The following is a 26780-nucleotide window of genomic DNA, read 5'->3' on the forward strand; positions in this document are numbered from 1 at the left end:
GAGGGAGATTAGGTATTTCGTTGAGTCATGAAGTAATGGTTAAAGCAAGTGGGCAAACATTGTTCCAAGCTCTCTTTCCAAAGCTTTGGCTTGTCTCTGATTGTAAAGGAGCTCACCGATGTCTCCATGAAGTTGAACTTGCCAGACAGGTGGAGTCTACGTGATGGTCTTCCACGTCTCATGGTTAAAGCCGTATGTTGGATCATCCTTACAAGAGGTTCTGAATTAGTAGTAGCCACTTGAAGTGGTCGACGAATCAATGGTTTGCAACTAATAGATGTTTGATTTTTTGATCAAAACTATGCTTCCACTTATAGAGGAGAATTTGCTTAGGCTTGATTTGACTCCATGTTGCTTGATCAGATTTGACTCCACCTTGCTTGCCTATCACATGGTTTGCAACCATTTAAGTGCTTAATGACCAGTCTTCATTGTGAATCCCCTCTCGTGAAGGAAAGGTTTCTAATGCTTGAGAGTTATGATGACCTCTAAAAGCTCTTTGTCGTACAATAATAATTCTTATAGTATCATTCACCTTGTGGCTTTAATAAGCCATTGGTCTACCTAATGATAACCTCGAATGGGTCATCCCATGATGCCAGCTTGAGCATTGGTGCTTTTGAGGCCACTTCCTTGAATACATAGAGGTCTCAAGAGCCTTATCTGTGACGTACACTTTTTGATGACACATCTTCATGCCCTTGAGAAAATTTGTACGAGGTGTTGTAAGGTCAAAAAATTTATCCATGTGGATGTTGTAAGCTTAGCAAAGATCCACAGATAATTTGATTTTCTGAGAAGTATTAGTACGTACATCCCAATCTAGTATGGCTTGCACCTTCTTGGAGTCAAGGCGAATATCAGACTCATTGATCATGTATCCCAGATAATGGACCTCTAAGAGGCCAAATGGGCTCTTTTTCTTGTTAATGTAGAGCTCATTGTCTAGTAAAAGTTGTAAGACCTTCTCCACATCTTGCTCATGTTGCTCTGCAAAGGTAGAAAAGATTAGTACAAGAAGATGAATACACACTTTCCAATTAGCTCAATGAATATCCAAGACATCATTTTATTGAATGTCATTCGTCCATTGATGAGATCAAATGGCATCGCTTCAAACTCATAGTGACTTCAGTTCGTTCGAAAAGCTGTCAGTTGTAAAAATCCAAACTTGGTGATAGCCACTGTTGAGGTCTATTTTTGAAAAATACTTAGCACCATTCAGATGCTTCAAAATGTACTCAATTTTGGGCAGATTGGGAACTTATTTTTGATGGTAAGCTTATTTAGTGTCTTGTAGTTCACACATAAACGTGTAGTCTTATCTTTATTTTGCAAGAATAAGATGGGTGCAATGAACGATGAGGATGATGGTGGATAAATCTGGCTCGGAGTAACTAAGATAACTATTATTCATCGCCTTCCAATGCCTTACATAGGTGATACGGGAACTTACCTGGTGGATTTGTTCCAAGGACCAACTCAATGCGATGATCTTTAGGATGACTGGGTGTAGGAGTGTGGGTAGGATATTATTTCTCAACATGATGTCTTGGAACTTTGGAAGGAGACTTGCTAGCTTTTTTTTCTAAGGGTGTTGTTGGTTGAACAACAGACTTTTGGGCTCAGACATAAGTCAACACACATTCGTCTTCTTTTTTGAGAGCTCATTGGGTTGCTTCCTGCTTCTTTCTTTCTTCGCCATTGGAACCTTATGGAAGGTGGCCTTCGTGTTGCCTTCAATGAGATTATGCTCACAGGTGCCATGCTAGAGAGGCTCACAGAGGGCTTGATACATTTGATTCCCAAGGAGGGTGGTGATAGATTGGAGATCCGGTAGTGGAGACCCATCACCCTTCTAGGGACGGCCTACAAGATTTTGGCCAAATGAGTGGGATTTTTGCAATACTCCTATTCTTGCGAATTATGATGGACTCAAGTAAACAGTTAATAATTGTGAAGTCTTGGATGTCGAGAATCAGTCAATCAAGAATAGGCATACATGCTCTCGGAACCACTGGATGTCGAGAATCATGTCACATCCCAGAAGTGGTATAAGTGATGTATGTGCGGAGACAAGGTGGGAACCCATCCACGACTAATTTTGTGAGACACTAATGTGTACAACTCATCTTCGTAGCCAACTACGGAAAGATAGCGTCCTCATAGTTGCCCATGTCGAATATAACAATGAACTGTTGTCCCTTAGCTGTGCCATAAGCACGGATTAGAGCTTTCGTCTATCCTTTAGCCTCGTCCTCCTACTTATCATCAAATACCATTGGGGGTACTAGATTCAAAGAAGGTAAAAGTTGAATTGCAGTGGAATATTGGGTGTAGCCTCAGCAGTGACCAGTGTAGAGGATGATGCTTTGGTGGCTTTCTTAGTTTGCCACTTAGTGCACTCCTTACCATGACCTACTTGATGGAAGAAACAATGGCCTACTTGATGGAAGAAACAATGCTTCTCTGCCTAGTAATGCTTTTGCTCATCTGGTTGGAGATAACCTCCAATAATTCCCTCCTTGGCCTTCTGCTCAAGCGTCTTTTAGGCTTGGTGTTACATGCACTGAGCTTGATTGTGATAATGCACAATAGGGCCTTCTGTATACCTTTATGTGGTGAGAATTTTTAGCATCAACTTTAGAGAGTAGGGAGAGAGAAGAGAACGAGAATATAGAAGACGACACAGTATTGGGTCCCAATACCCACTGAAGGTCCCCCCCCCTTATAAGCAGGAGGAGTATTTGTTGGAAGGTTGGCGATTTCGAGCGTGTGATCTATGGCTAGAAGGTGCCTTGGATTATCCCATAAGTGGAAGCATGGGAAGTTGAAGAGCCATATATAGGCTAGAGTGGCACCTTGTCATAATCATCTCCTCCGGCCGGTGTTTTGGGAGGCAGTTCACCGGGAGATGGGAGCCCAGTGTGGAGGGATGCTGCAGTGCCCGTTGGGGGTGTTCGTGGTGCTCGATGGTGATGTGTCTCCTACGTACGTTAGTCTTTCGTTGCGTATTCTAGCATGGTATCAGAGCCCGGGTGTGTGTGGTCCTAGGCGACCCCCCTCGTGCCTCGATGGCTTGCGGAGCTCGAATCGAGGGAGGGTGTTTGGAAGGTTGGCGATTTCGAGCGTGTGATCTATGGCTAGAAGGTGCCTTGGATTATCCCATAAGTGGAAGCATGGGAAGTTGAAGAGCCATATATAGGCTAGAGTGGCACCTTGTCATAATCATCTCCTCCGGCCGGTGTTTTTGGGAGGTAGCTCACCCGGAGATGGGAGCTCGGTAGAGGGATGCTGCAGTGCCCGTTGGGGGTGTTTGTGGTGCTCGATGGTGATGCGTCTCCTACGTGCGTTAGTCTTCCTATGTGCGTATAGTCGGCCGATTGGTGTATGTGGCTGGTCGTGGAGATTGGTGTATGTGGCTGGTCATGGAGATTCAGAGCCTGTCGGCTGCCTTTGCTACAGGCCTCGACTGTTGTATGGGGGCCATATAAAATGGCCCCACAGCCCTTGCCACATCTTGTATCGTATTCTGGATCTTCTTTGTGTGTATAGAGCAGAGTTACACGTCTCTCTCTCTCTCTCTCTCTCTCTCTCTCTCTCTCGCTATTTTTTTGCATTACGTTTGCTCGTGTTCCCAGATTTGGTTATTATCTCCGCTGTGTATTCTGACATGGTATCAAAGCCCGGGCGTGTGTGGTTCTGGGCGGCTCAAGCGTGTGTGGTCCTGGGCGACCCCCTCACGCCTCGGTGGCTTGCGGAGCTCAAATCGAGGGAGGGTGTTGGAAGGTTGGCGATTTCGAGCCTGTGATCTATGGCTAGAAGGTGCCTTGGATTATCCCATAAGTGGAAGCATGGGAAGTTGAAGAGCCATATATAGGCTAGAGTGGCACCTTGTCATAATCATCTCCTCCGGCCGGTGTTTTGGGAGGCAACTCACCAGGGGAAAGGAGCCCAGTGTGGAGGGATGCTGCAGTGCCCGTTGGGGGCGTTCGTGGTGCTCGATGGTGATGCGTCTCCTACGTGCGTTAGTCTTCCGTTGCGCATTCTGATAGTATTTGCTTATATTATTCTTTGGAGAAATGCTGTACAATGCTGAGTACAAATGATATGAATGCCCAACGCAAGGACGAGGAAGACCGTACGTCGGTTGAGTATCCACCTATCCCAAGGCTTTGCTGAAGATTCTCCTTGGCCATTGATGCAAGTCCAGATAGTTGTAGGACTGCACATATGTTGGCTGAATGTGAAGAGTATCTTCCTTCTTAGCTTGGAGTGTTTGGATGCTGCAAACTGAAGGTACTTTGCTGAATATACCTGAATGATTTTGTGTGGGCTGAGGTTATGCTTTTATACCGCCTCAGAACTGTAATCGGTTGCCTTAGAAGGCTGTCGGCTGATGCAAAAGTCCCACGATGCCTTAGAAGGCTGTCGGCTGCCTTAGCTGATGCAAAAGTCCCACGACTAGATGAAATGGCTAGTCGGCTGCTCCAAAACCTGGTCGGGTGTTGTCGGCTGATCCAATGCTTGGTCGGGTGCCAACTGTGCCCAGTCGGCTGTTGTGGGGCTGGTCGGGTACTGGCCGACTAGACCCCAAGCCTCATGGGCTGGCCGACCGCATGGTCAAAGCCACATGGGCTGGCCGACTGAATGGGAAAGGCTTGGATGCCTTTTGCAAAGGGTAGCCCAAGTTGGGGCTAGTTCCTTCTATGTGAATGAACCTAAACATGCCTACATGCATCTAATGTTAAGGTTGACAACTACATGCTTCTGAATGATGCTTTCTCCAAGTGGGTTAAGAGGACTGACAGCTGACCGACCTCTAAAGTTCAGAGATTGACCTACGTAGCTCGTGTCTGACTGTCCTTGGACTGAGGGATCACAATGGGGTCACGGCGTACGACAAATAATCCTAGAAAAGGTTCTACTTCTGTACAAATGTTGCACTGATGATTATGTCAGCGTGTCACTGTGTACTCAGGTGCACGTGACTTTCCCTCCTGCTTAACTTGGTAGTAGGTTCAAGGCTTCCAAGTAGTCCGCCAACAATTGGGGGTACTCTTGAAAGAACACTTCATCCAATCAAATCGCTTCATGGGTTCCGCGGTATTTAAACTTCATGTAGAACTGTCTTATTCTTTGATCGGATCCATGCTTCCGTGTGTGGAGGAGAATTTGCTCTAGCTCTATGAGTTCAGCTTCATCTATCATATCTGGTTGTTGCTCTTCGGATATATCTTGCAATGTTGGACCTACATATGGCTTCAACCAAGAAACATGAAAGACATTGTGCATAGTCCAACTTTTCGGCAACTTTAACTTTAAAGAGACATCACTTAACCTTTGAATGACTGGAAATGGGCCGAAACTTCGGAATGATAGTTTGGGACAACGCTTGTCCACTTGCTTTAGCTGTTGTTTCATGATGCAGAGATATACCTAATCTCCTTCCTTAAAGTTGACATCTCACTTGGATATGTTGGCTTGCCGGTATATGCTTCCTGAGTCTTAGCAAGGCGCTCCTTTATTGACTCCATGATCTCCGAGAATGTCTCGATGGTTTTATTGGCCTCAAGAGACGGTGACACCTGTCTTGTCAAAAGAGATGAGAACCGACGACCAAATGTTGCCTCATACGATGTTCGACCAATACTTGATGATTGAGTATCGTTTAGGATTGCTTGAACTAAAGGAAGATATTGTTTCCATTTCGACTGTTGGTCATGGCAGTATGATTTGAGAATGTCAAAGCCCAATTGATTGTAAATTTCTGTTTAGCCATTTGTTTGAGGATGGAATGCACTGGTGGACAACTGCAACTTAGTCCCAAAGTTGTCAAATAATGCTCTCCACAAAAATGGGACGTAAATTTTGGATCTCTATCTGATGTGATAGTCTGTGGTAAATCACCAATGGGGTACCAAAACCAAATGAACAAGCGAGCTATGTCCTCGGTTGTGGTTGTTTGCTTGCACGAAATGAGCATGCAAAACTTATTGAATCTGTCAACAATGGTCAACACTTTGTGTTTCTAGATCCAGCTGAGGCGGGAAGAGGACCTACGAAGACCATACTGATGTCGTGAAAGGGTCCCTCAAGAATAGGGAAAGGTTGAAGCAACCATGCCTGTTTGGTATGAGGAACTTTCACTTTTTGACATATCTGGCATGATTGGACATGTTGGTAGACATCCCGTTGCATCTTAGGCTAATAGAATGACCTCTCTAACTTCTCCAAGGTATTGTTGTATGATCCCTAACAAGAGAGTCATGGGCATCGTAGAGGACTAGGCGCTTTTCTTTGAGTACACAAAGACGGTTCTTGAAAAACAACCAACCATCCCGTATACTGTAGTGGCCTGGTTTTGAATATTGAGTCCCGAACTTTCCGAATCCGGATACTGTGTCTTCATACTGTTTAAGTCTTTGCCTTGAATTTCTAGTACAGTGGACTCTTGCAATGTCTGAATAGGGCCCTTTCGACTAAGAGTATTGGCAACGGGGTTATTTTTGCCCGAGATGCCTTCAATCATTCCCCCAAATTATTGGAACAATTGACTCCACTTGGATTGCCTGTCACTGCATTGGGCATTGGGCATGGTTTGCAACCATCATTACATGGAAGGAGCTTGTGCCCATGGTCTTGGACCAGGAGGAACGATTCACGAACCCTCCTCACAACGGAGGTTCGGAGGCCTTAACTGGCCAACGGCCGAAAGGCCGGAATAACAACAAGGGCAAAGGGAAGGCTTCACCATAGAAGTCTTCTGAGAAGAAGCATGACACAGATCGAGAGAAACTGAAGGCCGAGAGGTCCTGCAATGATTGTGGCGAGAAAGGCCACTATTGGAGGAAGTGTCCTAAGCGGACTGGGAAGAGTGCTGATTCTTTAGCCTCAACTGCAAAGACTCCTGCATTTGTGCACTTAGAGATGATGGACTGAGATGCTTCATCTCTTTGAGCGAGGAGGCAGTTGGCTTCACCGCAAAGGATACCCGGGAATGGATTCTTGACAGTGGTGCTTCCAGGTACATGATTCCGTCTCGAGACTTCTTTTTGGATCTGAAACGACAGTGAGAGCCGGATGGAGATTATTCCCGACGGCAAGGGAGGCAAGCATGCCTCCCGTGTTCTTTACGTCCTTGCCCTTGGTTTTCATCTTTTGTCAGTGCATGAAGTATGCAAGATTGGCTTTCGGGTGGAATTTGAGGGCATTCAGCTGTTCTACGGGACCGTGAGACTGGCCAGGTTGTTTGGGAAGGCGGTGTGGAGAATGGTATCTACAAGCTCTCTGCACTCTCCTCATTGACAGGTTCTCAAGTCGGAGATTTGTGGCATTTTCGTTTTGGCCACTTAAATGTGGATGCACTACGGCGAGCTTTCCGGGACCAGATGGTGGTTGGCTTGCCAGATGTTGGCAGCAGGCAAGGACATTGCAGTTTTTGCATAGGTGCTTGCATAGGTGGTAACAAGCAGCACAGGGAATCCTTTCCGAAGCAGGCTTCCAGGCGGGCTTCAAAACCATTGGAGTTGATTCACACTGACTTGTGTGGACCTCAACAGACACCATCATTGGGAGGATCTCTCTATTTCATGCTACTTGTTGATGACTGTACCAGATTCACGTGGGTCTACTTTCTTTCACAGAAGGACCAAGCTTTTGCACGGTTCAAGGATTGGCACGTGATGGTGGAAAAAGAGTCTGGATTGTAGGTAAAGACTCTCAGGGCTGACAAAGGGGGTGAATTCTCTTCGAATGTTTTTCTCAGATTTTGTGCAGATCATGGCATCAAGAGGGAACTGGCCAATACAGGATCACCTTCAGAGAATGGAGTTGTAGAACTCAAAAACAGGGCTGTGATGGAGATGGAGAGGACCATGCTGGAGCATCGTGATCTTCCTCATCCACTTTGGGAAGAGGCTGTGGCAAAACGGCTGTCCATACCCTCAACCGGTCTCCAACGACTTCAGTACCTAATGACTCCATTTGAGGCATACTTTGGCAGGAAACCTGATGTTTCCCACTTCCGTGTTTTTGGGAGCGATGCGTGTGTACATATTCCGAAGAAACAGAGGGGGAAGCTTGACTCCAAATCCCGCAAGCTTATATTTGTGGGGTATAATTCTCTTTCCAAGGGATACAGATTGTATGATCTAGAGAGGAATGAGATTGTTGTCAGCCGAGATGTGGTCTTTGATGAGCATGTTCCAGTATCCACTGTCGAGGAGCCGCCACTTCTTGGAGATCCAGAGGAGTCTGATGATGATTTCCAGTCCATTGTTCCAGTTGATCAACCACAGTTAGTACAGGAGGTTGAGCCCGTAGCTGGAGTAGAGCCCCTGCAACGGCAGGAGGCTCCACGATTTGTTCGAGTACCTAGGTGGTTGATGGACACCCTTCGGGAGTCAGGTGTCATGGAGCTACCCTCCAAGTGGACCACAGAGGACGGCCCTCGAAGATCGCACAGAGTCCACGACAAAAGTAATACAACGGAGCTTCTTCAGGTAAACTATGCTTTGATGTCTCGTATTATGCGAGACAAGGAGCCCACTTCCATTAAGGAAGCCCTTTCACAGGATACTTGGAGGAAAGCCGAGGTGGAACTTGATGCCATCGAGAAGAACAACACATGGGAGTTGGTACCGAGGCCGTCGAAACGGTCGGTCATTGGTGTCAAATGGGTCTTTAAGACCAAATATGCGTCAGATAGATGGGTCGGTGGACAAACACAAAGCCAGACTCGTGGTGGCTCAACGGCCAGGCATCGACTACGAGGACACCTTTGCACCGATAGCAAGGATGATCACGATTCGGACCGTTCTTGCCCTTGCTTCTTCTCAGAGGTGGCCTGTGTATCAAATGGATGTAAAATCTGCGTTCCTTAATGGTGACTTGCAGGAGGTGTATGTTGAGCAGCCTCCAGGCTTTGTTGTTCCAGGATCAGAAGGGATGGTTTACAGGTTACGTAAGGCCTTGTATGGTCTTAAGCAAGCTCCCAGGGCTTGGAATCAGAAGATTGATTCCTTCTTTGTTCGGACTAGTTTTCAGAGATCGGTTGCAGATCCCAACCTGTATCTCTTTCGAGAATGCAGCATGGTTATGATTATCATCCTTTATGTGGATGATCTCATTCTCACCGGCGGTCATGTGGAGCACATTGGCGTGATGAAGGCTGCCTTATCAAAGGAGTTTGAGATGACCGACCCATGCTTACTCCACTTCTTTTTGGGATTGGAGACTGGCAGACCCAGAGGGGGTTTTTTGTCTCTCAACAGCGGTATGTTCATGAGTTGCTTGAGGCCTTTGGGATGGAGAACTGCCAGCCTATTACTTCGCCGATGGACCCAAATACAAAGTTAACTGTTAATGATCCTTGTGAGCCAGTTGATGCCTCGCAGTATCGGAAGTTGGTTGGTTCATTGATTTGGTTGCTGAACACCAGATTGGACTTGAGCTTCTCTATGGGGCTGTTGAGCTCTTTTATGCAGACGCCATTCAAGTCTCATTGGGACGCAAGATTGCGGATCTTGCGGTATCTGCAGAGTACGAAGGATCTAGGACTCTTTTACACAGGAGGGGATGGAGTCAGACTCCAAGGTTGGAGTGACTCAGATTGGGGAGGAGAGAAGGAGATCCACTTCAGGTTACAGTTTTACCCTCGGCTCAGGAGCAATTTCTTGGAGCAGTAAGAGGCAGCCAACTATTGCCCTATCTTCGACAGAGGCAGAGTACCGGGCTGCTTGTGGTGCTGCTTGCGAGGTTGTGTGGTTGCGGAGGCTGCTAGGCGAGATTGGGTTTCCACAGAAGGAGCCCACAGTCATCCAGTGTGATAACCAGAGTTGTATAGCTATTGCTCGGAACCCGGTCTTCCATGCCCGAACCAAGCACATAGAGATACAGTATCACTTTGTACGCGAGAAGATCTTGGCTGGTGACATCTTGCTACTTTATTGTTCGACGGAGGACAATGCGGCGGACCTCTTCACGAAGTCTCTACCTCAGGCTACGCTCAGGTGGCACTCCAGCTCCTTAGGGTTGATTTCACAGCCAGGAGTTGAGAGGGGGTGTTAGAAGTCATCTCCTATCTTTATCAGACACTAGAGCCTCTGTTGTGGGCGTGCCCGCCCTTTGTAGGCGTTTTCTCATTTTTCCTCACTCCTCGTATTTTTTCCCATTTTTTTCCCTATTTTTACCAGGTGTGGGAGGCAGTTCTTTGCACCCTGGCTGATCCAGACACACTGGCCGTCTGCTGGTCAAGATGTCCTAGATGCTGGCCGACTGCCCCTTCTGGTCCCCGACCTCTCATGTATGCTGTTCGACTGTGTACAGCTGGCCGACTGGTGGATGGAGCTGGTCGTGGACATTTAGGTCTAGTCGGCTGCCTTTTCAACAGGCCGACTGCATGTTTGGGGCCATATAAAATGGCCCCATGGCTCCCACACCATTCTATCTTGTTTTCACTCCGGGATCTTGTGTATAGAGCAGAGTTACACGCCTATCTCTCTCCTTCTCTTGTGCTGTCTATTTTCTGCACTCTACTTGCTCTTGTGGTCTCAGATTTGGTTATCATCTCTGCTGCATATTTTGACAATACAGTTGATGATCCTTTGATTCCATTGTATCCTAAGAAGATATACTTCTTGCTCTAGGAATCCCACTTGATTTTGGATGAGCGTGAAACATGCATCCACATCAAAATGTCCTGAAATATGCAACTGAAGGTTTCTTACCAAAATACGCTTCTTGAGGTATCATGCCCTTGATTGCCGTTGTGTAACTCTTGTTAAGGATATGCACTGCAATGTTAAGTGCTTTGGTCCAAAAAGAATTATGTAATCCTTTGCCTTTGAGCATACTCTGTGCCATCTCCACAACTCTGTGATTCTTGTGCTTTGCAATATCATTTCGTTGTAGAGTATGGGCAACCATCAAATCTCTCTCGATCTCGTACTCTTTGTAGTAGGCATTGAATTCACTTTTCTCCTTGATATGTTCGAAACTTTTTCAGCCTCTTTCTTGTCTCATTCTTGACCACGCTATACCATATTCTGAATTTTCGAAAAGCTTCAGTCTTATTCCAAAGTGAATACACCCACATCTTCCTACTGAAGTCATCGATCAATAGCAAATAGGAAGGACCACCCAATGCAATGGTTAGCATTTTATCACAGACTTGTATGTACAAGCTCTAGAGAAGCCTTCGCATGATTCTTGCTTTCTTGTGAAAGTGCATGTCGATGTTGCTTGCCCATCATGTGGAAATGCATGCTGATGTTGCTTGTCCATCATACAAGCTTTAAATACATTTGACATCTCTAAAAATGCTAGTAGATGTGCTACAATCCCAGTTCTTGTATCTTTTTTAAGACTACCATATCTTTCATGCCATAGTTTGCTTGATTCGACATCGGCTCGGGCTATAAAAACTGAGAATTCATATAAGTTATTGCGTTAGATTCTTCTCCCACGACATTGCCGTTGGCACTTGTGATGACTATACCAATCTTATAAAAAAAATCTTTAAGACCTTTAAGTTACGGTCAGCTATGGTTGCACTACAAACAACAGATTCCTCTTGATGTCTGATACATAAAGGACATCGGACAACTTTTTAGTATCACCTTCGCTAGAAACAAAAGAGATGGTACTTGATCTGGGATTTGGCGTCGTTCTCAATTGCTACCGAGATGGGCTTCTCCATAGGCTTGAGGGAGGTATACCAGCCCTCTTGATTCGTCATATGTTGGGATGCTCCACTATCGATGATCCATGAACCATCGGATGTTGAGGAATGTTTTGTCTTTGCATAAATTTAAATAGCTTCAATTTTGCTTCAACATTGTTTTTGAGGTCTACATGATTTGACCACGTGACCAAGCTTGGCGTAGTAGAAACACTTTGCCTTTGATTTCTTCTTCTTCTCAAAAGCATTGGAATTACAAGGGTCCTTCCCCTTACCTTACTTTGCATTTGTGGAGAATGCATCGTCACTACCATCTTTGGCTTTTAAACATCTCCTCTTTCATTAGCATAGTGCTAAACTCCTCAAAAGTAAGAGGTAGGTTGTGCACTTGTGTGTTCAGTGAAGTCACCAAATTGTCATACTTCTGGGGAAACACATTGATGCATCCTCGTGTTAGTTCTTCACTGGTCTTAGTGATCCCCACCGTCACCATCTGATCTTATAGATTCTTTATCCATGATATGAACTGTTTTGTTGCTTCTCCTTTAGAATGCCTTTCTTTTACAAGTTGATTCTAACCCTTCTTTGATTCCTCGTCTCATATTGGTTCTCAATAACTTGCCATGCTTCAGAAGATGTGGTAGTATACTAAATTGGCATCATCACCAAATTAGTGATGTTGGTAACAATGGCACATAGCGTATCTGTATTCCTTCACCTCCATGCCAAAGCGAGAGCAAGACTTGGTAGTATGGCATGTAGTAGGTCTGTTGGATCCAGAGTAGGACTTGGGTTTGCATCAACCCCGGTTGTGGTTTTCCACAACTCATATGAGAATCAAGAATAGACCTAATCTTGAACTTCCACAGAGTGTAATTTGTCCCATTCAACATTCCATCTTGAGCACAAGGCAGAATTTCCACAATGTCTCTTACATATGCTAGAAAGGCAGGCTCCTCTAGAGAATTGGCTGTCGTAAGGACCTTCTAATAGTTTAACTATGATGCAAGGAATGGAGCTTGTATAGTCTTTGCTCATATGGATCATTTGCTATCAAGCAAAATTTTCAATGAGAACATTAGAGAATTGCGGTTACAAAGCAATATGGACAAGGGAAACTGTCTGCACGAATATGGGGATAAGGAGGTTGAGTCTACAGTGGAGCCATTTTTTGGGGGATTGGTTGATCAAGGCCATTTCCCTTTCAAGCTGACAACTCGGATTCCAATCATAATGGCTGTACTTGATGTTGATGGGAAAGATGATAACTATCTGGCAACTCAGATTACTTCTCTTTCTAAAAACTGCAATGATAATGCATCCTCCTGCAACCAACAACCGTGAATACTAATGCAACGAAGACTTGACACAAATACAAGCAGACTAACAAGAGAAACTTCTGTATATCTAATGCAAAATTATCCCCAAGTGACCAATCTCCAGGTAACCCAAATTGGCAGAAAGCTGAGCTTTTCATCAAACGTTGGTTGTTCTTGGCTGCCCAAATAATATCAATCACTAAATTGGGGCTGATGAGAATTTATAGCCGCCCATGATTTGTGCACATAGCTAATTTTGAGGAGGTTCATTTCTTTCAAAAACCCATACCTTATGGTGTGGGAAAGGGGTGGAGTAGCTTCCAAAGCCAAAGCTTTATTGCTAGGCTAACTCCCTCAACTCCCCAACCCCCCATCACATGGGCTAGTTGGCTGCTTTTGCACAGGTCGTGGGTCGGTTGATTAACTGAAAAGCCCCAAATTAACCTTATAATAACTTTATGATCAACGTTACCCTCTCGTGGGTGCATGGCTACTGGCCTCAATTTGTTTGTGCAGCATGTGCTGTCCACCGAATCCTAGCTACGTTATTTGTCAACTGGTGCCTGCTCAGACCTGGCCTGTTTTGTGGCATGTTGTTCGTGCTTTTGCCCCTAAATCTCAAGCTAGTCAATTCCATTGGATTGGAGTTTTTCAATGTGTGACACTCGTATGGATCCCATGCAGCTGAGGACAGTTGCCATCTTACTGGAGGAGAATGCAATGCACTTGCAGATTATTACCCAGCAACTCAAGCAACATAGCGAGCAGCCCACGCAACATTGGGGCGAGGCCACTTTGCATCCAAAACTTGCAAACAAAACTCTTGACAAAACCTCTAATCAAGCATCTCTTGTAGAAGTACTGGCTTGTAATCCTCTTGTAGAGAATGTTTGTGGCATACTCGTCAAGAAGTCATGCAAAAATCTCCATCTATAAGAGTATGCATTTAGATTAATCACCAAATCCATCTCGGCCAAATCCCAAGCAACATGAAAAAACAGATATTTCCCCTTAGCGCTGAGTTGAGCTTGTATCCATAAGTACTTCCTTGGTCTTTTATGCTCAGACCAACATGGTCTTTTATGGTCAGACTAACATCCACTAACATCCTATTGGCTATGATGTCCAGTACTTCCTATGGACACCTACAAGTGGAGCATACTCTAGAGACTAGACTCTGCGATGCATTGAAGCAAAAACTCGAGCCGTCGTCCGATCAGCATCCAAGATGCTTGCTTTTGCCTATACATGGGTGGCGAACACATCCATTGACATGTCCTCCTTTGGTCAGGACAAATCCATGGGCATGTTGTTCTCAGATAAGAGGCATCTGGTGATATGTCCTCTTGAAATGATGCATAAATTGAAGAAATTGTCATTGAAGCCAAAGATTCTTCACCCAACTCCTCTGATGGTTGCGAAGACGCTTCTTTTAAATTCCCTGGTTGAAAACGAGACCATAGACCATGTACTGTAGAGTGCATGGCGTGGTGCAACTCCCCCACTAATGTTTGAAGTGTAATAATCCTCGCTCTTTTGCTGTTGGTGATGGAATGTCCGGAGAGTGATCATGCGTTCTCTCGTGACACCGCTCCAGACTGTAGCGTAGCAGTTGCGAGATTGTCCCTCATACAATGGCCATGGCAATCATGAGATTGTTCCTCATGATGACAACATGCATGGCAATCTGTCAAATGTTCAGTGTGACTGGCACACAGGGTTGCAAGCTTTGCCCGACCGAGTAGAGAGCGCAATGATATCTGGGCAGCCAACATCTCAATCCAGTCTGCTTTCTTTCCCCATATCTTATTATGCTCCTTTGATTCTACCCTAATTAGGCAGGCAACACATAGGAGATGCTAGAAAATTTCCTTTTCTAGCATCCTAGGCTAAACTAACTTGTACTCCCCTGCTTCTTCAGCTAGACAACCAACAAAGATGGAATGTTGGGAGGAAAAAAATTGCTAGTCCTAAGCTCCTTGTTGCAAACATTAAATGGAGCTAATTGATGAAGAATACTTGCATACATTAAATGGAGCTAATTGATGAAGAATACTTGCATACATTAATAACTCACAAGTTGCAAGTAATGATACAAGATAAATGATTATGTATTTGATGTGAAATTAACCCCAAAATGTGACCAATCTCTGAGTAACTCAAATTTGCGGAAAGCCCAGCTTCTGCCCAAATGCTGGTTGTTGGTGGCTTGAGTCCCAGAATAACCTTCCAGTAACTTTATAATTAATGTTGGCCCTTTCATACACCTGCGCGCATGGCTGTTGGCCGGCTCAAATCTAGCCGCCCAACGTGTGTGGTATCCGCCCAATGCTGACCGTGCTGCTGGGTGATAATCTGAGGTGCGTTGCAGGAATGACCAGGGGTGATTAGCGAGTTGATTAAAGGGAATGACCAGAGAAACCAATTAGATTCCTTGACAATTGTATTAGCCTCACACGCCTCATAATAAGAAAGAAAGAGCGATTACTGCTCCACAGGTCTTCAGGTATAATTGCAACTGGTTGATTCGGCAAGCACTAATGAAGTCAACACGAAAGGCCAGAAACAACCTCGAGGAGGTGTCCATGTTGTACCACTGTCTTGGCACATTGGAGCTGAAGATATGCTAGCTGCAGATCACTTGAGGCACTAATAAGATGTGCTGGTTATGCCTGAAGTGTAGTCAAAGAGAGACTAGTTACAAACGTAATAATTATTTCTAATCGAAGTATATTAACCAACGTTGTTTTTCATTGAAGTCCCTAAGGGTAATAAATAATAACCCTGTACAACAAACTACAGTATTTTCAGCCCCTAGTATTTACGCACATCATTCTTACTGAGTAACCAGGGTTTCTCATTAAGTTCTAGTACAATTTGGACTCACTTTTTTATTGCTTTCTATCTGATTATGCTTTATGGAGGTGAATTTACGGTTTAAAATTGCATTCTAATACCAGTTTCGGCAATGGTGCAGAGGGCAGTGGAAATAACACCATTGATGGCACACGAATTTATCAAGGTAACTCCCCATTGAGCTAATCCTTGGGGTGAACATGGTTTTAGTGAGAGTTTAGGAGGATTTTACTGTGAGAATGACCAATTTGCAGGTCCTTAGAGCAGAGGGTGTGGAGTTCGTGGTTGCACCCTATGAAGCTGATGCCCAATTGGCCTACCTATCAAGGTTGGGTCCAGAGAAGGGTGGGGTAGCTGCAGTGATAAGTGAGGACAGCGATTTGCTAGCCTACGGCTGCAATGTGGTGAGAAAAATTTACTCCTCATGTGACATGAACACCCTGATATAAGGATTGTTAGTATTTTTTTGTTGAAGCGTTTATATGTACTTTGCATTGACATGGAACTCAATATATACAGGTGATCTACAAGATGGATAGATATGGCAATGGAGAAGAGGTGAGAATGGATGATGTCATGAAGAGGAAGACCACTTCAGAAGGGGCACCCAACAGCTTGTGGTTTGGTTGCTTCACACCAGAGCTTTTCACAGGTGAGCACAACAGCTTTGTTATTTTTGGCCGTTGTTAGAATGTAAGTGAACGGAAAGCTGGCAAGCAAAGAGAGGTCAATGAGGAGCTTGTCATGGGTTTTCTGTTGTTTTCTGTTGGGGTGTTGTACAAGAACCTAACGGCACTTCTCGCGATTACGGGCAGAGTACCCTGCCCGCCGGGAGAGAGGGACCTTGGGCTCCCGAAGGGGAAGTGCGTCGGAAAAGGGGTGCTATTCTCACCAATTGTTCCCGGTTCACCTCGTGAGGTTACTTCTATAAGGTTGCAACCAAAATACCCTCTAAGTGGGTACATAATACATTGCCTGCAGGCAGCATGTTTACATCATGAAAACAGGGAATACAAACAAAAGCCTGCCTTTGCTGGCATTGGGCACATGAGTCATCCAAGTGCAAGCACAAAGGTTGCAAGCAAGAGAGACAAAGGGTTTAAAATTTGCACCAATAGGAGCATGTAAACCAAGCCCACAGCTAATTACTGGCCACTTTTATCTACCTGCTAATGACCACGAAACCAGTTACCGTGGTGGGTACCTTGTCTTCATGGTTGCTCTGTGATCAAGAAAGCAGCCAAAATTCCCATTTTGTGTACTCTGTTTGCATTGTCTACGTCCCGATCAGGCAAGAGATATAGAGAATTTGGCTGGGATGGCAACAGGCACCTATAGAGGAACACGTCAAGGATAGATTACTGAGGACCACGTCAGGGGTAGCCGTAATCTGGGATTATTAGTCGTTTCAAAAGATAGATAATTAACTGACTTACTGAGGAACCCATTTTGTGTATTCTGTTTGCATTGTCTACGTCCTGATCAGGCAAGAGATATAGAGAATTTGGCTGGGATGGCAACAGGCACCTGTAGAGGAACACGTCAGGGGTAGATTACTGAGGAACACGTCAGGGGTAGCCGTAATCGGGGATTATGTAGTCGACTCAAAAGATAGATAATTAACTGACTTATCAGGCCAATCAAATGAGATTGTTAACTCCATGGCTACTGCTCAGTAAAACCTCTGTTGGAGTGGCCCTGTTTTTTTATACCTATTTTTCCTCACTGACCTCGTGAGGGTGAATAAGAGGGTAAGAAAAATTGCGATGATGCCTGCCCTTTGCAGCCTTCAAATTTCAGAAATGTGACTTGGACTAAAGGAGGGTGGAAAGGCATGTGATCGTGATGCAAGAAGGGGGCACTGGGCAGAGCTCAAGAAGAGTGGAGACAAGAAAGCAGCTGTCTTGAAGTTTGTATCGATGTTGCATTAGCAACACGGGTTCACCAGAGCAAGAGAGGCAGCAAGCACTTGAGTGCAGCTGGCCTCTTGTTTCGTGCATTCTCTGTTTTCTTTTGTCTGAGCTGCAGTTTTGGACGTTTGCAGCAGGATTAAGAGTGAAAACCTGCAACGGTTAACTCTGAAGGGGTCACATTTGGTTGGGCAAATGGGCGGGCATCTTCGAACCTGGGCACCCTTGCAAGAATAGGGGGGAACTTTTTGCGTGGGGGAGCTTCAAGGGAAGGATGGTATGATGATGAAAGGCAAGGGGGCCTGGCTATGGTGGCGAATTTGGCAAATCGAGAGGCAGATATGAAGTGCGTGCAGTTCAGTGTTGGGGTTCAGACTTCAGCTTCACTCTTGGGCGGCCTTAATAAGCACTGCATGAATGAACTGATGTCCCTTTTGTTCTCATGTCAGTATTGAGAGTTAGTGATGCGGTCGTCTGAGAAGGCTTTATCTTCCTTTGCACTTTCAAAGCTTCTTTCTCATTATGAACATTAAAAGTCTGAACTTTTAGAGAGAGAAATAGAGAGAGAGTCCTTCTACCTTGTTCTCATTACTAATTTACTAACATTGAAAGTCTGAAGTGAGAGAGAGAGTGTCCTGACTCCTTCGAGCTTGGTCACCCTTAGCTTTTTCAGCTGTATTTTACACACTATCTTATTTTTTTAACCGTCACTTAAAAAAAATAAGTGGCTGTATTTTTTAGGTAAAGATGAAAATAAAAAAAATATGTACAAAATGACTCAGGCATGAGAGCCCTTATGTCAGTGAGAAAGTGGCTGTATTTTACGGCCAAAATACCCTAAAAAAATGAGCATGACTCTAGTCAAAAAGCAACTCTGCCACTTTCAAAGCCTTTCTCAATATGACTGTTGAAAATCTGAAGTTAGAGAGAAATGAACGAGAGAGAGAGAGAGAGAGAGAGTTCTTAGACTTCGGTTGGTTTGTTGCTGTTGCACTAGCTTTTGCTTTGTCCTCTTTCTCTGACTAGCTTCTTGTTGTCTTTAAGATATTTGCTGTAGTAATTACTAGTAACCACTCTGTCTCTCTCTCTCTCTCTACACACAGTAGGATGTACACTTACATATATATTTGTGTATATATAGAGAGAGAGAATCTGATGTATGAGACTCGAGAGAGTAGTAAAGTGTGTTTTGTGCTACTCTTTCTAGGGATGTGCGTTCTGGCGGGATGTGACTTCCTGCCATCTGTTCCTGGTATTGGAATTAAACGCGCCCATGGCCTAGTCTGCAAGTATCGTGATCTGGCCCGGGTAATGCCTCCTCTCTCTCTCCCTCTCTCTCTCTCTCTCTTTCTGGATTTAAGGATCAATCCTAAAGCCAAACACTTACTTTTGTTAATAATTTTTAACCTTCCCATTCTAACCCATTTGCCCTCCATATCCAACCAAAGAGAATATCCTCCCTCTGCAACAACCACCCTTTCGTGATTATTACATTCGGACATTTAAAATCCTTGAGAATATCCTTGATCGTGAATCGTGATCACATGCATATTTTTCACCCAGCAGATTTACAATTCACCTCATCACCGTCTCGCCTTTTCTCGTGTTTTTGTTGCATGCATGTACCTCTTTATTTGCCTTTCCTTACATTCATAATTTTGTATGATGTATGAAAGAGAGGATTTCATGCATAATCACCAAGTACATACATACATACACTTTCAAGCTTGTGTATCATTATGTGCATAATAGCAAGTACATACATACATACACTTTCAAGCTTGTGTATCATTATGCTGAATAGCAAGTACATACATACATACACTCTCAAGCTTGTGTATCATCATGGTTTCATGGAAGTACAATGTGGTGCATATATGCACCATCCATCTCAATTGATTCCCACAGATAATATTCATAATCATCCAACGTACACTGGAGGGGCATTTAACTGCAACTTCTCATTCTCTTTTGATATTCTATTGCAACATATGTATGTGTGTGTTTGTGTTTTCACATCTAGCATATCATGTCAATTAAAAAAGTGTGAAGAAATGTTGTCAAGGACCCTAGACTAACTGGTTATCCATTCGATTTTTGGGGTAATTCTTCTATTCATTGAATTGATGTGCTGATTGATAGGTTCCGGACAGGGAATTAGCTGTAATTAGCTTGCTAGGGAGATTGAAGGACATAATATAATGTTATTTTACTATTATACTGTGCAAATAACTTGCTAGAAGAAAAGGATTTTTATATTCTCTAAAACTATTCAAGAAAGAAGGTATATAGTATTTTAAAACTATTTAAATAACTCGCCATTTTCTATGTAATCATGGTTGGTTTCTCGATGCATTTTTTTCTTGACGTTTCTCGGATTCCTCCTCTTCACGCCGGAGCTTCCATCCATGTCGCCAGCTACCACCATCATTGTTTACTATATGTCTGAGAGGATGGCTTTTTAGGCTTGTGTGTGTGCAGGTCTTGTCTAGCATGCGATTCGACCGCAAGCTGGCGGTTCCAGAGGGCTACAAGCTCGCGTTCAAGCAGGCCAACGCCATTTTCCACCATGCGAGAGTGTAATTGATAAATTTGCAATTTTAAGAATTATGCGTTTCTCTCTCTCCCTCCCTCTCTGTCTCTCTGTCTCTCTCTCTCTCTGACATGGTCTGTTCACACGCTTTTACTCGCCCTCCTTGCCGTGCGCTGTGTCTTTGTGCAGATACGATGCCAGCTCTAGGAAGCTATCATTTTTGAAGCCGCTCCCTGCACACTTCGTGAAAGGATTTAATGGAGAGCTGGACTTTCTTGGGCCGTATCCTGCCCACTTAATTCCCCTCCCCCCCGGCCCCCCCCCCTACTTGAGCAGGAAAACAATGTTCTGTCAACCATAGGCGCTTCTCCTCGTGAATTATTTCATATATACCGTCTATAAAATGTAGTTCGCTCTCACCACCTTGCCAGGAGCTTCTGTGCTTTTGGCATTCTTGCATTCCCCCCCCCTCTCCCTGCTTTTTGATTGCCCTTGACGATGTCCTCAGTGACTTGCCCCCCTCTCGGGCCTTAGCTATCGCACAGGGCCGCCTCGACCCCATCTCCATGTGCGCTTTTGATGAGTTCGCTCGTGTGGTTCACCCTTCTCCGTCTGATACACTGAAGACGGCACATGTGGACGCCCCCTCCTCCCATGAGGTGAGTGTGATTGCTGCTGCCTCTGTTCTTGCCGTGCATGGTAGCCCTCTGCGCCCACTGCGCAGCTCTTTCCCGAGGCTGCGACGACCTAGTACGAAGCTTTCAAGCTAAGCTGCATTGTGCTGCTCTTCCTTTTTTTGGCTGTGTTTAGTTGATGCAGGGAGATGTTTGGTTAGGAACGGACGAGAAACTCTTTGCAACACCGGCTGCGAGTGAGCTTGAGGTGTTCTGCAGCCCCCAAAACGCAAGTGGTAAGATCTCACACCGTAATCTGTTTGCTTGCTGCTTTACTATTTTTCCCGCTTTTAGCTATTGCATATCCTAACAGAAATCATGCATTTTGCTATGGCAGCGTCCTCTTCGGCGGCCAACCAACAGCCGGACAATGGCTTCCTCGCCCACCTCAACCTTGTCGCATGCAGGTCGAACAGTAGCACTCCATGGCCATGCCCTAATGAGCAGCAACCTTCATGCTTATCTAGCTATGAGCGCAGGACTCTCTCACAGTCCCCAGGGAAGAAAAGAGTACTTCCACTTCCCCCCAACAACAATCCTTTCAAGAAAGGGAGACTAGAAGACAAATCAGCCAATTGCTCGAGCGAAGGGCATTTTCTCTTCAACAGCGAGCAACTCTTCAGCAGCAAGAACGTAAGCCTCGAACAAGCCAATGCTAACGAAGAACAAACGCAAACATGCACCAAGATTAGCCTTGACGCCGGTATGCCATCTTCTGCAGAAGAGGATGTAGATAGCAAGGATAGGGCAGCCCAAGTTTTAATGGTAACTGAGATTGCAGGATCTCAAGGTTCAGTGCAAGGAGAGCTCGTAAAAACACTCACTTCAATGCAAGCAGAGTGTGCGAAGTTACAAGATTCGAGGCATCAAGGGTTCTCCAAGGCACAAGCTCCAATGCAGCAGGAAGAGTCCTTGAAAGCACAAGCTTCAACTGCTTCCCACCCTGTGGTGGTGAAAGCAGGCAATGTCAGTTCCAGGACTCCACCAGTGACAAAGCACCAAAAGGAAGCAGCAAAGGCAAAAGCAGCGAAAAGCTCAAGGCAGATCAAAGGGGTGGCCTCATCGTCAATGGTGTGCTCTACACCGAGCCTTCTCAAGTTTTTCCAGAGAGCGCCCACTCTTTGATATCTATTGTAGTCCGCCTACCTTAACACACAAGCCCTCATCCCACAGCAGAACACTTCTTGATTTCGGACAACAATTTGTCTGCACTCCCTTTTGCTCCTCTTCATATCCAGAGTTACCATTCAAAAGAAGGGTGGGAAATCCGCTCATTATCATTAATAGATCCTTTAGCTGCGTGCCTACCCCTGTTGCGTAAGGTGTGTAGGAAGAGCACAATTTTTGCTTTCATTCTGGTTGGGCCAAATTTTTTTCCAGTTTTGGGACCATCGTTAGGTCGACCCAATGTCAGTTGTCTTCACAATTTGTGGTGTATTTTAATGCATTCGGACGGAAGGCATTGCAAGTCTGTACCAGTCTCATCTCTGAGTTTCCAAACGTCTGTTGTAAAGGTCCCTTTTGCTGAGTACTCTGGACGTTTTTTTCTTCTTCTTCTTGGGTTGATTCAGATTAATCTAGCGGTAACTGCGTTTTTTTAGTGAGCAAATGTGGTGGGAAAAATTAAATGCGACTAACCAAATTTTCCAACCAAACTCAAAAACTATGCAAGAATTTCCAGCAAGAACACAAATTGGCTTCTGAACTATAGCCCCTTCATAATAAAAGCCTATATTTCTTTCAATAGGTGGTGTAAAAAAAAAGCCTACATATTTTATCAGCCAGGCAGCCTTGAGCCCCTCAAGGCTCCCTTTGTCTCGCGTGTGTACGCCGCAAGTTCACGGCTTCTGCTACACGTCACTTAGTCCTCCTTCGCCTTTTCCCAAGTTACCCCCTTCAACATCGTCTCTGTTATTCACACAGATTCGTTCCCGTGCAAATTATATTTTAATTTTAATAAACTAGCCATAGCTCAACTTCCTAAACCTTGGGACTCTCTAAATTCAGCTGCAAAAACTTCAATTCTTGGGCTTCTTATTATATTGGGGATGGTTTCAAAATATAAGTTGAAAGAAATTATTGTTTTTGTATATATTTGCATAGATAAGCGTCAATTCTTATTACACGCGGCCATTTTGTGGCTTTGGGGCGAAAAGCACTCACGAAGTTGGATTAAGCCATTCAACCCCTAATAGCGCACTTTTGTGTGAAACGATGCTTGTGTAGAGTGTACACGTCAGCCTATATCAACAAGCAAATGTTCTACGTAATTATGTAGACCAAGGGAAAACCAGTTCTATTTCTATAATTATTAATGACTAATCAATTAACTTGTGCTCTGCACATCTCCACCAAAATTCAAATTCTACCCCAATCTCCTAGAACGTCCTCCTCTTTTTCTCTAACCTCCAAATTCGTGCCACCATGAAAGCTTTGTGAAACTCTACCTTACTAATGGCATAACCCCCCGTCTTGATGGGCAAGAGTATTTTAGTCTCATGGAAAGAGGAGAAAAAGAGTCGACTTGACAACCTATATATATATATATATATATATATATATATATGCACACCATATGCTTGCCACAATATCAGAGCTTCTAAAACACTTTTCTTTGAATAAGCACTAGACTTGGCATAACATTCCAATCCAGTGTAGTGGTGACACACGAACACACATGAGCAAACCATCAAAATAATCGTGAAGTGACTAGATTATCTCTCCTTGGAAGTTTATACTCGTCGCCATTTGTCTAAAAAATATATATAAGACAACAACATTGGCTATTACAAGATATAATTTTAAAGAAAAAAAAAGTTGAAAGATAGAATCTTAAAAAACTCATTCGGTGGATCAACATTTGAGACGAATGGCGTTTGAACATACTTGTAAATGGCAAATGAGAAAATTATTTAATGTCCAGTGCTTATACATCGAAAGTCTAACTTATTAGGCTTTTCATAGTCTACAAACATTACATGTATATGAAGCTGATCCGTAATCTTTCGCAATCTTAGATTGCAAATTCCAAGGAGCTCAAAGCTCTCGTTTTGTAAGCGTCTGGATAATATGCACTAGTAATAATCTAAGTTTCAAAATATAAAGATATTTCTTGTTTCAAGAAATTGTATGAATAATAATTTTTATTTACATTAAAACGTCGAAAAAATAAAAAAAGTAAGTTTTTATATTGTAATACACCTGTACACTCTAATAGTTCGATCATAGAGATGCTATTGCTTGTCTTTCCCAAGACGGAGGGTCTACAATTGAGCCATGAAAATTAAATAGATTATGGTAAACAATGATGACTATATTATAACAAACGTCGAGTCTCCTTGTCTCACAACCATCTTATGTACATGATATCAAATACAATACTACACTTCACTAATCATTTACGCAGGATTATGTCTCTCTCTCTCTCTCTCTCTCTCTCTCTATGGACGTTAAGTATTTCGACCTAAGCAAGAAAAATTAATAATACCATTGTAATTGAAAGCAAGTCAAAATCAAAACATTTGCTTATCCAAATGTTATAAAAACAAAGAACAACTCATCATGCCTCTATAGCCATCTCAAAAATTTGAACCACTCCTTGAGCAATAGATGGGACACTCCATACTTATGGATATGCAGGGTGGCTTTATCTCAATGTTAACCATTTATTCCACACAATGTAAGTATATTTATATATATCAATTCAATATTACCGGCAATGGAAACGCCAGTGTGGAAGATAAGTTGAATGAATTTTTCATCCAACTCCTATTTAACTTCATGTCTTTGCATCACCAAAAAAAAAGAAATACCAATTAACTTGAAAGCATGCACACTTACTGAAAGACAACATAGATTGCACATGCCACATCTTTGCGAACATTCTCCTTCCAAATGCTTGCTTGATTGACACAAAGATAGCTTGAATGTAGTCTCTAGCATTTGTAGGCTATCTTATGGGCATATATTACATTTACATTCTTCTAGATGCCGTTTGCAATACCTCTTTGTAGACAACAGCTGTGTAGACTTTATTTGTACCTTCATTGTTGTTTTCATGGTCCATGGTATCTTTTATACACACTTTCATTGTATCTGTTGATCTAACATGTGACATAGCAACATACAATTGTCCATGCGTGAATACTTGTGTGGCCAAATAAAGTCCCAACACGTTCAATGTTGTCATTGTTTGGGACTTACGTATTGACATGTCAAAAAGCAATTGAAGCATTGATGGAATGAATGTTATCCTCGGAATGAAGACCCTATCTCCAATGTTGTACATGTAATAATTTTTGCTTCTATCACCTTTGAGTGAAATTGCTTATATATCAGTTTGGTACTGTTATTACAAAATCCCGGTCGAGGATCCAAATTGCGGAGGAGCATGATAGGAGCATTCATCTTTAAAATCAAGCGGTGAGGAGAGGAAGCACCACCTAGGGTCAAACTATTCAAGGACTCAATTGTATACAATATTCTGTCACTCTCAGAAGAAATAACCGAATCTACACATTGAGGTATTCTCTTTCAAGACCAAGTAATACAGTTAAGGCTAGCTCATTAATCTCATTCACCTCTTGATTTTGTGGTGCAAGAATAGTACGGTCTCTGAAGAAGCATGCATAATCCTCCACTCTTTGAAGATCTCTGTACACCCATTTTACCAAATTCAGCAAGGAGTTTGAGAGGAAGCACCACCTAGGCTCAAATTATTCAAGGACTCAATCAAGCGGTGAGGAGAGGAAGCACCACCTAGGGTCAAACTATTCAAGGACTCAATTGTATACAATATTCTTTCACTCTCAGAAGAAATAACCGAACTACACATTGAGGTATTCTCTTTCGAGACCAAGTAATACAGTTAAGGCTAGCTCATTAATCTCATCCACCTCTTGATTTTGTGGTGCAAGAATAGTATGGTCTCTGAAGAAGCATGCATAATCCTCCACTTTTTGAAGATCTCTGTACACCCATTCTACCAAATTCAGCAAGGAGTTTCCATGGATCAACATTCATGGTGGAATTACTACTCTGCTTTTTTGATGGTCTATAGAGCCATCTCCAATTTGTAAAGTATAATTGACAAATTCTAGTTCTATAGAATCATAACCACTCTGAATGACCCACATGTTTTGAGTGAGCTTTAAAACATTCACATATCTCTAAATATATGATCGGCACAATGTTGTATCAATAATATCCTCACGCGATTCCTTTTCAATAATAGGTAAGATTTGTCTAAAGTCACCACACCAAACGAATATAATTTTGTAACCAAACACTATATCACTTTGCATGATATCTTTTAATGTCTTGTCCAATGCTTCATATGCATCATTAGAGCCTCATCCTAAATGATCAATCTTGTAAGCTTTAATCTCTCGGCCAATGGGCTATTAGCTTTAATAATACATGTGCTAAAAGCATTCAGAACCAATGGAATTTTGAAATATGAGTGTGTAGTGTGTCCATTTGAAAGTAACAATGTAGCTGTTTCTGAAGATGCACATGCCAAAGTAACTAGATTCTCTCCACGTAATCGAGATAGAAATGCATTATAAAGATATTTTGCATGATCCACCTGGTCCATCGAGGAAAAACCACCACCATTATTCAAATTAATGGCCCCAAGGATGGTATGAAATGCTCTTGATTGATAACTATTAAGACTTCTTTCCATGGAAAGAGCTAAATCAGATGGTATCAAACATCATCTCTTCCATCAACAACCCATTGTTGACAGTAGCAATAGTTGATTTATCAGGAAAAGGCAACCTTTAAAATCATGTAGACGTTTTT

At 43.5% G+C, this 26780-nt stretch overlaps 1 protein-coding gene across 3 annotated transcripts in view; it reads left to right on the top strand.

Moving 5' to 3' along the window:
- LOC147609343 (5'-3' exonuclease family protein) overlaps window positions 1–22259 on the top strand; it is a 34956-nt gene extending 12697 nt beyond the window's left edge. For 2 of the 3 annotated variants that reach the window (XM_086787676.1, XM_086787678.1), the window contains 9 exons: window positions 15980–16024; window positions 16113–16262; window positions 16378–16510; window positions 18976–19076; window positions 20250–20347; window positions 20491–20583; window positions 20810–20960; window positions 21112–21211; window positions 21313–22259. In XM_086787676.1, the coding sequence (XP_086643802.1) occupies window positions 15980–16024; window positions 16113–16262; window positions 16378–16510; window positions 18976–19076; window positions 20250–20347; window positions 20491–20583; window positions 20810–20960; window positions 21112–21211; window positions 21313–22100 (1659 nt within the window). In that variant the 3' untranslated portion in view covers window positions 22101–22259. Of the gene's footprint in view, window positions 1–4210; window positions 4300–15979; window positions 16025–16112; window positions 16263–16377; window positions 16511–18975; window positions 19077–20249; window positions 20348–20490; window positions 20584–20809; window positions 20961–21111; window positions 21212–21312 lie in introns of those variants that run through there. The other variant, XM_086787677.1, reaches the window with a different exon arrangement.
- The last annotated feature ends 4521 nt before the right edge of the window (window positions 22260–26780 follow it).

Source organism: Cibotium barometz, chromosome 51, assembly GCF_041138505.1.
Source record: "Cibotium barometz isolate CiBa-2024 chromosome 51, ASM4113850v1, whole genome shotgun sequence".
NCBI lineage: Eukaryota > Viridiplantae > Streptophyta > Polypodiopsida > Cyatheales > Cibotiaceae > Cibotium > Cibotium barometz.